Here is an 18054-nt window from a genome sequence, read left to right on the forward strand (position 1 = left end):
TGGTGGACAGTAGGAGTCCCTGAAATCTGGCTGCAGGCTGGGTAAGGAGAAAAATGGCAAAAGGCAGGTGACACTGTGGTGAGAAGGTCAGGGGAACTGTCAACAAAGCAATTCAATGACTATAGGCCCAGAAGACCCAGGGCCTCTAGCAAAACAAAAGAAAAAACTATGTATTAAGAAAAATCAATAGGGTTCTTGGATACAAGATAAATATACAAAAATCAATTACCTTTTTCAGTTTATACAACAGAGAAATGGAAGGATATAACGATATTGGCAAGAATTTTAACACAGGAATAAATTTAACAAGAAAGACAAAGTCCATATGAAGAAAGATATACAATCTTGTGAAAGGATGCAACACAAGATCTGAACAAATGGAAAGACAGAACCATGCTCTTAGATGGGAAGATATACTGTCATAAAAATGTCAAACCTCCCCCAATTAATTCCAAATAAAGGGCAATGATTTCAATGTTTATATGGAAGAATTGATGCCTTTAAAACACACACACACACACACACACACACACACACACACACACACACAAAGTGGGCTAGGGATATAGCTCAGTTGGTAGAGTGCTTGCCTTGTATGCACAAGGCCCTGGGTTCAATCCCCAACAAAACACACACACACACACACACACACACACACACACACACACTATGTAAAAATAATAAATAACAGTGCAAGAGGATTTGCCTTGCCTTGCAGGTATCAGAACAAACTCTAAAACCAATCATTGGGATATTGGTATAGGAATAGAAAAATAAACCAGTAAAACAGCAGAATAGGAAATTCAGAAGTAGGAAAACAAACATCTGTATCAGAATTTAATATTTGATAGGCTGGCCTTGCAACCATGTAATAAATGGCACTGACACACAGCTGCTGTTCATTTGCAAGTGAAATTTGATAACTACCCAACTTCATAACCAAAAGTACATTTCAGATTATTTAAAGACTTGAATGTAAAAACGAAAACAAGAAAAAGATCTTACGAGAAAATTTAGACAACTGTAGGAGCAATCTTCATAAAACTTAATCACTTTAAAAGGAAAGTGAGGCTCTAGAGAACACCGTAAAACAGAAGAGACCTAAGCAGAATCAGCAGACAAATGATAGAGGTGGAGACCAGCGCTATGAAATATTAGTCCAACTTTAATATCTGCACACTACAGTGACATTTTATGAATGGACAAGGAAAAGGGAACTCAATACAAAACTAGGCAAAGGACAGATTGAGCAGTTCATGGAAGAGTTAATACAGATGGCGAAGAGACAAAAATCTCAGATACAGAGTAGGGAAGTCCAACGAGAAAGAACAATGAGAGAGCTCTACACTCAAAGCTAAAACCTGCATTTCTGGCAGATAAGCAGAGCAGAAGAAACTAGCACATATTGTGGAAATGTGAAACATTACTTAAAAAAAAGATGTTTTATTAGAATTATATGTGTGTGTGATAAATTTAACCTACATATTTAACATATAATTCTAGATCAATGAATATATGTATATGAACATATGTATATGTGTGTGTGCGCGCGCGTGTGTGTGTGTGTGTGTGTGTGTGTGTGTGTGTGTGTCCTTCTAGGTATTTATCTCACCAGAACACAACCCCAGAGAAAACAGGCATGTGTAAAAGAATTTTATTACAGCATGTTTATAGTTGTAAGAAAAAGATAACAAAGGAAATATCTTTCAAGAGTGAATAAATAAAGGAATATTAACACTATGGAATATTATTATGTGCAGTCCAAGATGAATCAGAGCTCTATCAGTTTCTTGGGCAGAATGTCTTTGAAGTACTGTGGAGTTTTAAAAGAAAGCAAAATGCCAGAGAGTGTATAGAAAACAATTTCACTTTTATAAAACAATGATCCCAAATGCTTAATACCAAATCCTTATTCCTGTGTTAAAATTCTTGCCAATATCACTGTGTATTTGTACACAGTATATTGCATCTGTCCACAATTACTTGATCGTGGAGAAAACAGGAAGGGTTATGTATGAGAATCTTTTTTTTTTTTTGAGAGAGAGAGAGGAGAGAATTTTTTAATATTTATTTTTCAGTCTTCGGCGGACACAACATCTTTATTTTATTTGTATGTGGTGCTGAGGATCGAACCCAGTGCCGTGTGCATGCCAGGCGAGTGCGTTACCGCTTGAGCCACATCCCCAGCCCCATGTGAGAATCTTAATATGGGTTCCCTGGAGTGAAAGGGGCCAACCCTGCAGGCTGACAGAGTGGTGGGGAAAGGGATGAGGGAGGCCAGACCATCATCAACCAAAATAACAATAACAATAATCATTTAAAAGCCGGGGCCTTTGGAGCTGCACTCTCTCCCCTTGCAACCCAGCTTGCCCTCTGCCCCACAATGCGTGACTCCTGGGGCCCTTGACCATCACCCCCTCTGTCCCGCATGTGGCCTTCCATGGTTTTTGCTATGACTCCAGAATGGGACTCGAGGTACTGAGGCGCCTAGCTGGGGACTGCCTTCCGTGCCGAGCAGCAAACCTCAGAGTTCAGTCCCTGCTCTTCCCAAGCACTTTGACAAACTCATGGGAATGAGGGGAAGAGGCTATGGGAACACTGGTTCCCTTGCTCTCTCAATTCACATCCTCCCAAGTCTCAGCCTTCAGAGCACATCCGCAGAGGACTCCTCTGAGTCCCTCCCCATCCAAATTGTCTCCCTGTTACTTCCTTTCATAGCACATGTCACAATTTGCCATTGTTTTTTGTTTGTGGGTGTGTGTGTGTTTAATGACTATTTCTTTAATAAGCTGTAAGTGCCTCAAAGAGAGGGGACCTTGTGCGTCTAGCACCCAGCACCCAGTGTGGACTGTGGCAGGGCTCAAGAAAGATTGGTTGCTTTCATTAACTTACTCACTCATTCTCTTTTTCCTTGACTCATTCATTCACTCCTTTTCTTCATTTAATCCTTTATTCATACCAGAAACATGTGCTATTGGCCAATGACTTTTCCCACTCTGAGTCTTCTACATTATAGGTGGCTTTTCTTGGGGCGGGGGTAGGAGTGGGGACATGACGGCAGAATTCTGGGAATGCATCCACAACTTGGGAGAGCAGAGCTGGGTGAGCTGGAAGCTCTCCATGCAAGGAGGGAAAATTCCAGAAGGCTGGAAGATCTGAGAGGAAGATGCTAGAGGATCAGACGGCACACACTGTCAGTGATGGGGTGGAGGCTGGACAGGGGCAGGCTCCCTTCTGTGCCCAGGATCTCCCTCTGCCCAGCTTGTCTGCCTGGTCCTCTCCCCATGTGTATGTGTGAAATCCCGCCCTTCCTGTGGGCAGTCAGATAGCCTCCAAGTCTCCCTCACTCCTCCAGCTGCAAGGGCTGTTCCCATCTGCACATTCCCTAAGCACAAACCCTGGACCTGCCTCAAGGGTGACCACTTCCTAGCTTGGGCTGTGGTTTTACCTGTTCCCATGTGTCCCGCAGGCCCAGGATCTAGCACTGTGTGGTCACTCTTGCCATGTTGGCCTGACAAGTGAGCACCTCTGTGAGTTAGGGCAACGGTGATGGTTACGAGCCCATTTTACAGATGGGGAAATGAGGGCACAGACGAGTGGCATGGCCTTTGCTCCCAAGGCAAAGGAGTAGCAGAGCCTAGACTTGGCCGAGTTTCCAGTCCTAGGGGCAGGGCTTGTTCCAGGCCAGCCTGGAAGGAGGTGGGGGCAGGGTGGGGTGGATTGGAAGCTGGATCCTGAGAACCAGCAGGCCAGAGAGATTTGGAGTTCAGATGGCCAAGTTCAGGGAAAGCACAGCTGGGGAGGAGCCAAGGTATTTATTATGCTTGTTCTCCAGCTCCAAACAGAGCTGATGGATGGAGCCGCTCCAGTTCCTATAAACAGCTGGGGCCTCCCTCCCCGCCACCCCTCCCCGTTCTCAGCCACAACTGTTTCCAGTGAGATAGCGGGTGTGTGTGTGTGTGGGGGGGGGGTGACCAAGGGAGGAAGGAAAAAAGGAATGAGATAGGACCAAAGAAGGGAGGGTGGCCAGCACGCATTCTTACTTTGCTTCCCCACTGTCTGCTGCTGCCCCTGGACGGCCCACGCCCTGCGTCCTGCTCTGGGTTCTCTCCAGGTCCCTGGGTCTGTCTGAGGGCTGGTCTTAATCCCATGAGTTTATAAGTCCTGGAGGGCAGGAGCCATTCATTCAAGAAATCTTTTCTGAGCTCTCTGCCTGTGTTTATTCACAGGCCCTGGGGACACAGAGAGAGAACTCCTGAATAGGGCCTCCTCCCAGAGCTGCACCAGTGTGCTATGGCTAAGGCGGCCGGGGCTGAGGGCCAGGAGGTAAATCTGGGAAGTCCTCCTGGAGGGGGTGGTAGGGCAGGGGTAGGAAAAGGAGTTTGCAGGCAGATCAGTGGGTGAGACGTTCCAGGGAGGGAGGGGGAGAGTCTGGCGTTGGAGAGGTCAGGGTGCAGGGCCACTTAATGGTTAAGATTGATGGCTCCCTGGGTTCTAGCCTCAGTTCTGGAGTGTCAGCTTCTGTAAAAAGAGAATGATATCAATGGAAGTCTCTCCAAAGTCAGAATGGAACACAACAGTGAACATCAAGTGCTCAGCACCAGGTCTGCCCGGCCGTGCTCAATAATTGTCAGCTCTGAGCACACTGTAGGAGGCAGAGATGGGGGCCACACTGTAGGAGGCAGAGATGGGGGCCACACTGTGGGAGGCAGAGATGGGAGCTGGGGGCAGCAGGCACCTGGCCTCCTAGGCCCTTATGAGCTGCCAGAAAGACAGGGGCACAGGAAGCAGACAACAGAGCCCAGGCCTGGGGGACTTAGCACCTGGGGATGAGAAGATAGGTAGCTGGCGTGTGCCCGGCCTTGCTGGGGGGCGCCATGACAGCTCACGGAACTGAACGAACCAGTGACACTGGGCACCCGAGGGCCTCCCTGGAACTTGCTGAAAGCTTGGGAAGCCGGATGCTCTGATGACCTAGTTGGCAGCTGTGACCATGTTTGGCTGAAAACAGGAATTTCTGCCTCACTAGGGGGTCTTAGCTAGGTGAGCAAACTGTCCTGTTTGCCAGGAAAAGGGGTCAGGGGCCCGGTGCCCCCTGGCTGCATGCGAGGCCCACAGACCTGGGGCTGAGCTTGGCCTGCGCTGCTGCCCGTCCCCAGGCCTTCACTGAGGGCCCACAGGTTGCACCACACCCTTCACCCCGCAGCACCACCCCATGAAATAGGCATTTATAATTGTTCTTTGGAGAGTAGGGGAAGCAGGAACTGGGAGGTGAGAGGTCACAGGCCAGAGAAGCTGGTTGGAGAAATCAGGAGGAAGAGCAGCCAGAAGCAGGGCCCAAGTGGCAGCAGGGGCCCAGGGGGGGACCAGGGTGCTTGGGTGGGGTCAGAGGAGCATCACCGAGTGGGCTTGGTGGGGTGGGGGCAGGTAGGGGAAGAAGCGTGGCTCCTGCAGAGGAGGGGTGCCTGGGTGTCAGGCTTCTGAGTGGCAGGTGGTCCCAGAGGACAGCTCCAAGGGCTGTGGAATGGGAGATTTAAGGGCCAGGGGAGGGGGTTCATTCCCTTCCCCACAGACTTGGCCTCCCCAGTGGCTCCTGCCCCTCCTCAGCTCCAACTCCTGGTCAGGACCCAGGGATGCTCTTCCAAGTTCAAGCTGGATCTGCAGCCCAGTTGCTCACTAATTGAATTCTCCAGACCCTGGGAGACCTCTGGCTGGAGACAAAGGGTCGAATGTCCAGGACAGGTGAGGCTGGAGGCAGAGACGTGGGCATTGAAGCAAGGGGGTGACTACAGCTGGGATGGTGTCCTTGTGTCATCATTTAGAGATGGTTCATGGAAGATGAACACATAGAGGGGATGAAAGCAGTGGCCTAAGAGGGAGGGGACAACTTTTGAGTGTTGGGTCTCAGATGTCAAGGGTGGGGTCAGGATGGGGAAGGGGTCCAGAAGATAGATAGGGTCTGAAAGGTGCACCGTGTTGGCAAAGGAGACCCCAGGGGCCTGAGCAAGGGCAAGGGGGTGGGCTGGGGATGGGAGTGGCGGTGGCCGAGGTGGGGATGTGATGGTCTTTGTCTGATGAGCAAGACTTGAGACCTCCTGAGATGGGGTAGGGAGGGGACACATGGCTACAGAAGGAAGAGAACAAATCTGTCACCGGTTTTTCAGTGTTGGGGTAGAGAGCAGGGTTGTGTTGGGTGTGAGAGGACAGAGGTGTAACAGGATCATAAAGGGAGCTGAGGCCCCAAGGTCCAGGGTGGTGATGGCCCTGAGCCTCCATGTACCCCAAGAGACATGCCATGAGGACTGAAAGACTGGAAGGAAAGTCGGGAGGTTAGGGTTCAAGTGCACACATTGATGTGAATTGCCCACGGCAAAAAGGAGGCTGCAGGCCACACGTTTCCCCAAAGTCATATTTTAATACATTCATGTGGTTATACAAAGAGCTGGTCCCAGGGCCTGGGCCGTGGCCTGGCTTCTGGGAGGTGACAGCAGCATGGTGTAGTGTTTTCAAAGATCAGGCCCAGGGGCCAATGCCGTGACCTCTAGGCCTGAGAAGAGTGTCATGTGCAGTAGCACCTGTGGTCATGGTCCGAGCCAGGACTTTGTGCACCTGGCTGCCCCTCATACCACCAGGGCTTCAAGCAAGGGTCCAGCCCTGGATCTGCCCATTGGCCTTGGTTTCCTCATCTGTAAAAGAGTGCAGAGAACAGCATTCTGATCTTCTCATACATTCATAAGTGTCCATCATGGGTCAGACCACAGACCAAGCACAGGGAAGATGACTCTGGCTGGTCCCAGCGCTCTCCTTCTTCCCAGACAGCTCATGACTCCATGGTATGAGCAACAGGTATTTATCTAAGTTAAGCCTTTCTACCTATTTTCCTGGCAAGGGGTGGGAATCCTTGCATGATGAAGAACAGAAAGCAAGTTTGGAACTGGCATTATCTTGTGATGTGACAGCTGAGAGAGAAGGACACCACACAGGTGAAACCCCGAATTTTGGCAGTGTTCGAGGTTGAACTCAAAGCCTTGTGCACGCTAGGCAAGCCTTCTACCACTGAGCCACATTTTCTTTTTTTGCAGGCTGTGTCATTGACTTGTGCAGCTATGAGGAGGTTAGACTCCGTGATCTCAAAATCCAGGCTGTGCTCAACAGAGGGAGAGGGAATAAGGAAACATAGGAGCAAAAACAGGGAAAGGAGAAGCCACATCAGTCTGCAAAGGAGAGAATGAGGGAAACTGAGGCAGAGGAGAAGCATAGGGCCTGTAGCTGCCTGCCTTTCTCCTGCCTGGTGGGAGAGAGGAGGAAAGGGCCCACACAGCACAGGATACTCAGGCTCTGTTCAGGCAACACGGAACCACTCAGGCCTGGACACAGAGGATGTGGGTTTGAATTTCAACTACGGCATTTCTTAGTTGCGGGACCTGGGAGGGAGACTTTGGGAGAGTTGTCTCCCCTTTTGTAAAATGAGGATAAAATACCAGACTCTGGGAGTTGTCACACAGAGGGGACGGTGAAGCTGGGGTCTGCATCTGCAGGTGGCAAGCTGTGTGCAAAACAGAACCAGAGAGCTAAGGCTTGAACTCGTCTCAGCAGCCAGGATGGGGCTGGGATGGAGAAGGGGCTTGGGCAGTGGGTGGGGGAATTCAGGCAAGATCGGGGTCAATGTGTGCAGCAGGAGAGTGCCAGGGTGGGAAGGGCCTATGGAACATCCTGGCCCCAGCCCAGAGAACCACCTCTTAACAAGACTGGGGCTGCTGCAGCTTGCCTAACTAGGTCCACAGACACCCTCATGAGGCTCCAGTTCTCTCTTCTGGTCACAAGTTCCTCATTTTCCAGAGAGGCTGGAAGTCATTATCAGAAGATGTGACAAAACAGTCCACTTGGAAACATTTCAGACCAATCCTCCTGAGCTTGTGGCCCCCTTGCCCTGGTACGGCAGGGGCAGGACTCTCCACCTGGGACTGGCTGGGGTTGCAGAGCCTCGAAGCCCTGGGCTTCCCCATCTTGAACCCCCATCCCCTGCCCAGCTCTGTGACCACCTCTCCTCCTCAGAGTGCCGCATGTGTTTCATTCAACTTACTGCATCCCCAGTCCCCAAGAGCAGGGTGTGGCCCAAAACAGATGCTCGGGGAGGACTTGCTGATCCTGGGTCAACATTATTCTCTGCTGTCCCTGAAACTGCCCAGCTGCAGTTTCCACAGCTGGACCACTTGAGCAGCCTGGGAAGTGGGTCACCTTCTCATGCAGAAGGACGCATACAAAGGAGCCCTAGGCTGGGAGCTTGAGACCAGGGTTCCGGGACACCAGCTCACAGTGTGTCAGTCCCCACTGTGCTCTGTGCCTCCAGCTCCTGCACTGACCTGGAAGGGTCCCCTGGCTCCCTTAGGCTTTGTACTGTTGGTTGAATTTCTGCCGGCGGACACAACAGCAGGTGGCCAGTGTGGTGAGGAGGATGGCAGAGACCAGTGCGAAGGTGAGGATGATGATGAGGTTGACATTCTTGAGCCCGCCCTTCTCACAGTCCTCAGGACGCACGTGGCTCAGGGACACCTCTGCCTGGGAGCCAAAGCGGCAGATCAGGTCCTGCGTGGCGTCCACATCCACTCGGCCCTGGTGCAGCTGGGCCGCCAGCCAGCCATTGCCACAGCAGCTGAGTGGATTCCCCTGCAGGTAGAGGCGCCGGAGGCTGGTCTCCAGGCCCCCCATGGCGCTCCCTGGCAGGAGGCTGAAGCTGTTGTTCCGTAGGTCCAGCACCTCCAAGGACACAGCCTGCGTCCAGGCAGGCAGGTGGCTGAGGCGGTTCTCAGCAAGATTGAGCCTCTTAAGGCAGCTGAAGCAGGGCAGGTCCACCTGCAGGACAGTCAGCCCATTGCCCTGCAGCTCTAGGACCTCCAAGGAGGCCTCCAGGCCAGCCAAGGCTCCTGTGGCCACATCCAGCCCAGGGTTGGCAGAAAGGTCCAGCTCAGTAAGCGGGGTGTGGAGGAAGGCCCCTGCCCTGAGCTTCTCCATCTCGTTATCTACCATGTTCAGAACGCGGAGGGTGGGGATGCCAGAGAAGGCCACGCAGCCTGGGCGATTGGGCTCAGCTGCGCCCCCGCAGGGACTGACCCGGTTCCCCTGCAGGTTGAGCCTCTGCAGGCTGGCCAAGCTGGCAAAGGTGTGGGGCGGCAGATCCCGCAGGGCGTTGTCCTGGAGGAGCAGCGTCCGTAGGGACCCCAGAGCTCTGGCACCCAGCTCCAGCGCCTGGAGTGCATTGTGGCTTAAGTCCAGGAGCACCAGGCAGGGCAGGGAGCCCGCATGCGGGGCCTTAAAGGCCTGTAGGCAGTTCCGGCTGAGGTTCAGAAAACGCAGAGAGGTCAGGCGCCCCAGGAAGCTGTCCGGGATGAGCTCAATCTCATTGTAGCTCAAGTCCAGGTTCAAGAGTTGGGAGAGCGGGGCAGTGCTGGTGTTCCAGCTAGGGTTGGAGAGGGGCAGGGCTGACCAGCCCTCCGAAGGCGCATGGAGGCCCTCGCTCCCCTGGGGCAGCCCTGAGGGGAGCCGGATAAGGTTGTTGGACACGTTCAGGTAGATGAGATGTGGGAGCGCGGCCAGGTCGGGGAAGTGCAGCAGCTTGTTCTCCCTCAGGTCAAGCCAGGCCAGCTGGTACTCAGCCGGGGGCTCCGGGGCTGTCTGAAAGGCCTCGATGCTGTTGCAGCTCAGGTCAAGCACCCGTAGCTGCCGGAGGCTAAAGTCAGAGATGCAGGTGAGGGAATTCCTGGAGAGATTGAGGTGGGCCAGGCGGGGAAGGGCCTCAAAAGCCCCATCCTCGATGTCCATCAGCACGTTACTGTGCAGGTCAAGGCGCTCCAGCGCAGGCATGCCCCAGAAGGTGCGGCGGCCCAGGCGCGTCAGGCTGTTCTCGGCCAGAGAGAGCGAGCGCAGGCTGGGCGCCTCCCCCAGGAGCTGCTCCACCAGGCCACTGTACAGGCTGTTTCCAGACAGGTCCAGGGAGGTCACATGCAGCAAGGTGCCCAGACCACTGGCGTTCAGCGCAGTGCCCACCGCCAGGCGGTTGTGGGCCAGATTGAGGTGCTCCAGGTGGGGCAAGGCCTGGAAGACTCCCGGCGGGAGGAAGCTGATCTCGTTGACACTCAGGTCCAGACGACGGAGTGCTGTGTAGAAGCCCAGGGGCAAGGCCACGATGTCCTGCAGCTGGTTTCCAGAGAGGTCAAGGGCCTCGATGTCCAACGGGAGCAATGAGGGGACCTGGAGCAGGCCAAGGCCCTGGCACAAGGCCTCCTTCTCCACCTGAGGAGGGTGATGGCGAGGAGAGCAGCTCACATTAACGGGTGCAGTAGCGGGTGGAAGCAGACAAGCTATAAGACACACATGCCCCCCACCCAGGCTTGGGTCAGCTCTCCCAGGGACTCTCGGGATGCTAGACTGTCCTCACCCAGCCTAATGTCCGATGACCCCCCTGTGCTCCCTGCCCTGTCTCTGACACCTGTACAGTGTTGAGCAGAAGGGAGGGACTAGAGAAGTCGGACGGGCAGATGGATGGAGAGATGACAGACGTGAGGACAAGTGAGCTAAGGGCAGCAAGGTACCGAATATTATTACTCCATTTCACAGGAAGCTAAGCCAGGTCTCACTCAGTGCGACCTAGAGCCAGTGAGCAGCAGGGCCAATGGGGGACCAGGCTTCCTGGTTCCATATCCTGGGTCCCCTCTACAGCCCAGAGGGTTAAATTCCCAGTGCTAGACCGGAAGCTGTGTTGGAAAAGAGGCTTCCAACCTGCAGTGTGTCCTCCTCTCCTCGGTTTTTATTTTGCTTTCCACCCTCAGATCTCATTCAGGCTCAGGTTCCATGGAGCTCCCAGATGTGACCTCCTTTCTGCAGCTGTCACCTGCCCCCACCCCATTAAGTGCCTTGCTTCCCACAGCCTGGTGCAGCATCAGGCTCTGAGGTAAGGTAGGGAGAGGGAACGGGGCAAATGGTGGCCCGGGTACCAAACAACATTCTTTGGTGATAGGACTGCAATGTTGCTCTGTGACCTCCATCACGTCACAGTGCCACTCTGGTTTCTTATCCCAAGTTCCCCATCCCTCCCCAGCCACCTCTCAACATTTGACATTGCACTTTTGGGCCTGTGGTCTCATAGATCCTCAGAATAGCATGGGGTGATCTGTTACCATCACCCTTACTGATAGAAATCCAGGCCCAGAGAGGGCCAAGGAGACATCAGGATCCCTCAGGTGAGGAGGGAGCTGCCATTTAACCCAGGCCGTTTTACAACCAAAGGCCCCACTCCTGTACCTTCTGGGGCCAGAATTCTGTGCAAACACGGGTCTTTTCCTTTTTGGTGTCTTGCAGACCTCCAGGAAACCCAGCCTTTGCCAGCAAACGGTCTGCCTTCCACCACCACCCGGCTCAGGCCTGCTTCTGCCCCAGCGTCTCTGTCTCCACTGACCCCTGGGGACCCACTGCCTGCCAAAACACTGCTCCAAGACTCCACTCAGAAACTCTTGTCCTCCAGGGGGAGTCCAGGATCCTCAGCAAGGCATTCAAGGCTGTCTGTGGCCACTACCAACCTGTCCTCTCACCTGTTCCCTCAGCCCAGTCCAGCCCACATGCCTGGTCACACCCTCCATGCCCACTTCTGGGCCTCCCCCGAGCTGGTCGTGCCATCCTTGACCAGATCCATGGTGAATTCTTCACGCTGGGCTCCAGCCTCTCCTCTGCTAGGGAGCCTTCCATGACTGCACCATATAGTGGCTTTGCCCCAACTGAACCGCAACCTTTTGTGTGAGGATGTGCTATCAGTGAACTCAGAGCAAAGAGGGCCTGGTGTAATTGACATGGGTGCCTGAACCTCACCCACAGGAAGAACTTAGGATATTTCTGTAATGAACAAGAGTCACAGACAACTGTGACCGACACCAAGTCGGTCACCTCTCAGCTGGGAAAGAAAAGGGATGATCTGTATTCTCAGGTTAGAGGTGGAGACCAGCAGAGCAGAAAGAGGACAGTCCACTCTCTAAACAACTTTGCAAAACCCTGTCTCTAAATTTAAAAAAAAAATTTTTTTTAAAGAGCTAAGGATGTGGCTCAGTGATTAAATGCCTGATGCCCCTGAGTTCAAACCCTGGTACAAAAAAAAAAAAAATCTCAGAATGACCCAGGGGCAAGAAGAATGATGGCTTTGCAGAAGACTGGCAGGTGCTGCCACCAGCCCTTCTTGTCCCTGAAGCAGTGGCCCATTCTGTGTCCAGGTGGAGCTGCCGGAGGGCTGTTCCTTCTCCAACCCAGGCTCTGCCACTGACTTCAGTGACTGCCCTGCCTTACAGGTGGACCTAGGTAGTCTCTTTTCCCTGCACCCTGCAGGGTCACAGGGCTAGTCTCCCTGGCTTAGAGCAGGAGAAAGGAATCAAACCTGGTCCCTGCCCTAGAGAATTTATTAGTCTGGCAGATAAGAAAGGCTCTGATCCTCCCTGGACAGCCCCACATGCTCAGGATGCTCAATATTGAGATGGAGGAAAGCTTGGGGCTGGCAGCAGGCCAAAAGAGAGAGTAACCAAGCTAGGTTAGCCGGGGAGGCTTCCTGGAGGAGGCAGCAGTTCTGAGCTCTGAGTGGCATTTCAGCAGTCAGTCAAGGAGGCCAGATAGGGGGAGGGATTGGTCCCAGAAGGGACCAGTACTGAGAAGCCCCTTCCAGCTGGCCCATCCCACCTTCCCTACACATATCCATAATCTGGATTCCCCAGCTGGGCTACTGGCCTGCAGGGACAGTAAGGACTAGAGTCTGACAAGTCACCTAACTTCTCCAAGCTGGGTTTCCACCTCTGTTAGATGGAAATAAGGGGGCTTACCTGGCAGGGTCGCTGAGTAAGCCAGTATTAAAACATTCTAGCCAGTGCACATTGAATGCAAGGTAAGCCCCTTTCCTCTCCTGACTTCCCTTATATCTGGCTGCTGGGGCTGGGGCAGCAGGACACCCTAGGGCAAGGGTGAGGTGTGGTGGCCCTCGCCCTGCCTGGCAGAGCATCTTACCATCCTACAGGGCAGCTTGTCTCGGTGCTGGGAAGTAGCCAGGCCTTGGGTCAGCACAGCCAGGAGCAGCAGGATCTGGTGGCTCATGGCTCTGTGGAGGGTGGGAGGAAAGGCCATTCAGTGAGACCACGGGCTCTTCCCCTGCAAGCCCCACCTCCCACCTGTCCTTGCCTACAAAAAGGTGCTGGACACAGTTGTGCAAAGGCCCCGGGGGGGGGGGGACAGGCCAGGTGGGCCAGGACCCGAAGAGGCAAGAATTTTAAAGCAGGGGGTGACCAGGTCTGATTTGGATTTTCAAAAGTCCCTACCTGGTGGGAGACAACCTGAAGGGGATGCACAGGACACAGAGGGACCTCAGGGGCTGCCCTGGGCTAGGGCTGGGGGTAGAGGCCTCTGACTCGGTTTCTACCCAGGCCATAAGCAGGTGCCCCCATTCCAGCCTCAGGCCCCCAACAGAATTCCTCCCCTCCCCCGCCCCCTACCCCACTCCCCGCCACCCCCCTGCTTTATTTTGCTCTTGCTCTTTGATTCTCTGGTTCTGGAGCCCCTGCCATTGTTCCTGGACTGGGCTCAGGCCTCAACAGGAAGCCCCGCCGGGGGCCTGCCCTGCCTGGCACTGTCCCTGCACACTTCCCCAGGAGCAGGCCGCCAGGCCCCACTTTCACTGAGGCCACCACCGGCTGTGCAGGGCAACAGGCCTGCTGGGCCTGCCCTCCCTTCCATCAGCCTGGGACGGGACTGAGGGCACCCAAAGGCCCCCAGCAGGGTGGAATCCCACAGTTCCCTCCCGAGGACCTGAGCCAAGGGTTGGGGAGACACAAATCGACCAGCTCACTTGACGAGTTTGTTCATTGAGTCACACCTTTACTGACTGCTTCCTCATAGCTGGCTCTGTGTTGGGACAAAACAGAGCATACAAGGGAACGCAATGGGAACGGAGAGTGTTAACACAGAAGGACGTCTAGAGCCCTCCTAGAACCCTGGGCTCAGAGGCACCCACTGCTCTCATGCCTCTACTAACCTGCTGTGTGACTTTCCATAAGTCACTTTACCTCTCTTGAGTTTGTTTTCTTTTCTGAGGCTAATGACAGCCCTGCCAAGTTTTGTTGAGGTTCAAATGAGATATATTCCATGAAAGTGCCACTTGGCCTTTATGTCACTTATGCACTCTTCTCAATACTTTACAATTGGTAATTCACTTAGTCCCCCCAAAACTCAATGATTTGGTTCCATTATTACCATTCTCATTTTATCTAAGGATAAACTAAAGCTCAGACAGGTTAACTCACAAAACCAGGGTCACAAAACCTGCTAAATGGCAGGTTCAGGCAAAATCTGGCTCCTGGGTCTATGCCCTAAACCTCTGCGCCAAAAGTCTCCCACTGGGGGTGCTTGATCAGTGAGTGCTGCACTGCGACTCCGAGGAGGCTTTGCAGGGAAAGGGCCTTCGGGGGCTTGTCTCTGTCAGAACCCACTGGTGATGAGTTTTAAACAAAGATGGCTCGCTGAGGTTCTTTCCTGCTGGAACACTAGGGGCCAGGGTGACATCTTTCAACCTCTTCCTTGGTTTCCTCAGGCCACAGGCCCCACCCACATTGGTGCTCTCACCTGCACTGCAGGTTGCCCTGGAAATTTTGTTCTGTTGTTAAAAAGTGTCCACCACCGAGTCTGCCACACAGCAGGCTCAGAAAGCCCCTGGGAGGCCTTCGGGGCTTTGAGGACCGTCACTCCCCGCCAGCTCTCCTCTCCCACTCTGGGTCCTGGATGCCCCATTTCCTTCCTTCCCTGAGCACTTTCCCAGGACTCCAGACCTTCACCCCCACCCCCCAATGCTGCTCTTCACTTCTCGTTCTTCCTCCTCCTCCTCCTCCCATGGCCTCCTAGAGAAGCCTTCTTTGGGGCCCCAAGTCTGGGCTACGGTCCTCCTCTCTCCCGTGCTCCAGGCCTGCAGCTGCAGGGAGCCAGCAGTGAGCACCCCAGGGTCTGCTCCCCACCCCTCTAGGAAGTGCCCCAGGGCAGAGGGGTGTCTGGGCAACAGGGCGATGCTGGTGACCTCAGTTCCCCTTGGCTCTCCTTCACCTCCCTGCCGCACTCCCTCCCCCACCACTGCATTCTGCTGTCCTCCCTGAAAACAGAGCCCACATGGGCCACCTCCTTCCTCCATCACTGCCAGGTGCCAGACACAGACAGGTGCCACTGTGACCCTGGGCCTTGACCACGACAACAGCCAACCCGGGTATTTGTTTCCATGCTTCTACCCGTACCTCTTGGGAACGGTCCTGCTTGAACAGCCAGAGTGCAGAGGTAAACCCTAGATCAAGTTGTGATTGTCTGCTTTGAAAATTTCCATTACACCCAGGCTCCACGAGTCTCCTGATCTCCAGCTATTCCTCCCTCCCCTCTCAGTGCCAGCTTTCTCCCAGTGCCTCCAGGGGCCTTTGCCCTTGCTGCTCCCTCTGCCTGGAATGTTCTTCCCCCAGCTCCTCAGGCGTTTTACTATTTTCCTTACATCTCTTATTTTGTGAGAATTTCTTATTCTGTGGGAACTGAAACCTACTAAGTAGGTGCTCACTAAATATCCCATGAACAAAATGGAAGAGTGGGGGAATCACAACGGGGTGGGGAGTGGGGAGTGCCAGGTGAGGTTTAGTTCTGAGCTTGAAGGTAGAGATGCCAAAAGGGGCCCTTATTTCCCCCTCCTCTACCAAACCCCACCCCACCCACCCCAGTGTGGGCATCTGCGCATTCAGAAGGCAAGGTCACTGCAGCACATGGGGACTCTGATGGGAAGAGGGCGGGCGCTTAGCCCTAGGCCCCCCTCAGCAGTGGCCAAGACACAATGTGTAGTAGCATTCAAGGCCTCCTCTCTCTCACACAAGGGAGGATGGATGTCACTTAGACCCAGTCTCACATCCAAACTCCACTGCTCACCAGCCTCACTCCCAACAGTAGGTCCCTTAACCTCTCCAGTTCTTCAGGGTCCCATCTACAGGGCAAGTAGCCTGGTTTCCATTCTGCTGCTACCACCTACAGCCATTGTGACGATGTGGTGGAGACGGCTGTAGAGCTGCCTGGGACACTTAAGTGTCCTTCCCAGGAGGTGTAAAGGCCAAGCATCCCAGATCAAGGGTATTGAGGAAAGAGGCCCCAGGCCTGCAAACAAGTGGCCAGGCAGGAGAAGGCAGCAGACACAGCAGGACTCTGACTCAGAGAAGTGCTGAGAGAGAGAGAGAGAGAGAGAGAGAGAGAGAGAGAGAGAGAGAGAGAGAGAGAGAGAAGAGAAGAGGAGAGAGAGAAATGGAGGTGAGGAATAATGCCTACAATCAAAAGTCCACCCCCACCACGCAAAGATGTTACATACTCTTCTAAGCACTTGACCTAATATCACTTATTTAATTCTCAAAACCACCCAAAGAGGCAATTATTGTAATTCCCATTTTACAGACCAGAAAACTGAGGCCCAGAAAGGCCTGAGTGCTTTCTTCTCCAACGGTGCTGGGCCCACTGCCGTCTAGAGAACCGTCCATATTTTTGCCCACAAGGAAAATGAGGCTCAGAGAGGTCACTTACTCAAAGTCACACAGGCAGCAAATAGCAGAATCAGGATCAGAATCCCCAAACAACTGTTTCCATTACATCAAGTAAGATCTCCCTCCATAACCCAGCCAAGGAACCCAGGCTCAGGCACGGAAGCAGCCAGGTGCTCTCAACAGCTCCCGGCCTCCCTCTGACAGGCAGAGAGGGTCCTGGGAGAGCTGCTGCGGATTCACAGCGAGCAGTGAATCACCGAGGGCAAGCCCCGTTCTGGAGACGTGTGCATCCCACGGGGGAATTAGACCTTAACCCAAAGGAATGCGGCTGTGATGGCGGAATCTCAGGCAGCCAGGGGTGGGGGTGGGGGGTCTCCACATCTCACCCCCATAAAGAAGGCTGGCTCAAGCCCCTGGGAGAACGGTGGTCGCCCCTTCCAGAGGGATGAGCAGGCTCTCCAGCGCGGTGGGATGGAAAGCCCACACCGGGCCTGGAGCACAGGGCGGGAGACCTGAATTCAAATCCTGATCGTCCCTCCACTAGCTGGGTTTCCTGGACAAGTTCCGGGCTGTCCGCCACAGTTTTCCTAGCTGTCAAATGGGAATGCCGGCCTCACCCCTCTGCAGGTAAGATCCGCTGAGACAGGCAGGCGCCTTGGAGATTTCTCAGGGACCAAGGGAGGATCAACCCCAGCCCCACGCGCGCAGTGCGGGCGGCGGGAGGGGCGTGGGGTACCCCATGGGCCGGCCGCAGCCGGGTCGGCGCCCGTGCCCTCGAGGGGCGTGGGGCCACGGCTCCCCGGGACCCGGCCTCGCCCGCGGGGCGCTCCTACCTGGCTCAGCGCGGCCGCCGCTCCTCTCCCGGGCAGCCTCGGCACATTTTGCGTAACTCTGCCCCAGGTCCCACCAGCGCCAGACCCCGGGGTCTCGGCCCGAGGAGGCACGGCCGCTCCTGCGCCCCACGGGAGCCGGCCGCGAGGGGGCGGCGCTGGCCATTTAAATACCTCTCCCGCCCGCCACGCCCCCTCGGCCCCAAGGCCGCGCGGGGTCCTAGCGCTCAAAGAGGCGGCCCCTGGGTCGCGGGTTACGGGGAACCGGCGGTGCGGGGGTGGGGTGAAGCATCTTCTTTACGCAGGAATCCCGGCTGGGAAGGGGCGGGAAGAGAAGGGTCCGGCTGAGTGCGGAGAGAGGAGGGTCTCGAAGGAAGCGCGGTGGGAGCGGCGCGCTGGGGCAGCCGCACGTGCCGATCGCCGCCCGAGGCGCGCGGGGTTCGGACCGGCGGGGGCGCCAGGAGCCGCGGGTCCACCGAGGAAATCCGGCGCCGCCGCACTTAAGCTGGGGCGGACGGGAGAGGTGACTGAAGGCAGCTGAACGCGGAAGGAAATGACCCTTCATTGGCCCTGGGGCGGCGGCAGAGGGGGTTCCCCCACACCACGGCCATCCTGCATCATCTCCCGGACTGCCAGTCCCTGGTTTTCAGATGAGAAACTGA

At 54.6% G+C, this 18054-nt stretch overlaps 1 protein-coding gene across 3 annotated transcripts; it reads right to left on the reverse strand.

Annotated features, from left to right (window-relative positions):
* Positions 1–6395: 6395 nt before the first annotated feature.
* On the reverse strand, positions 6396–17534 carry Lrrc32 (leucine rich repeat containing 32). 3 transcript variants are annotated; one of them, XM_078046701.1, is made up of 4 exons: positions 17396–17527; positions 13868–16249; positions 13033–13123; positions 6396–10290 (listed from the first exon to the last, which is right to left on the reverse strand). In XM_078046701.1, exons 2-4 carry the CDS (start codon positions 13882–13884, stop codon positions 8386–8388), a joined length of 2013 nt encoding a protein of 670 aa, XP_077902827.1. In that variant the 5' UTR covers positions 13885–16249; positions 17396–17527; the 3' UTR covers positions 6396–8385. The 3 variants fall into 3 exon arrangements, with proteins under 3 accessions (XP_077902827.1, XP_077902828.1, XP_040140908.2); XM_078046702.1 differs by lacking the exon at positions 13868–16249 and having other exon boundaries at positions 17396–17534; XM_040284974.2 differs by lacking the exons at positions 13868–16249; positions 17396–17527 and adding an exon at positions 16603–17357.
* Positions 17535–18054: the final 520 nt, after the last annotated feature.

The sequence above is a fragment of the Ictidomys tridecemlineatus genome, chromosome 4, assembly GCF_052094955.1.
Source record: "Ictidomys tridecemlineatus isolate mIctTri1 chromosome 4, mIctTri1.hap1, whole genome shotgun sequence".
Classification (NCBI taxonomy): Eukaryota; Metazoa; Chordata; class Mammalia; order Rodentia; family Sciuridae; genus Ictidomys; species Ictidomys tridecemlineatus.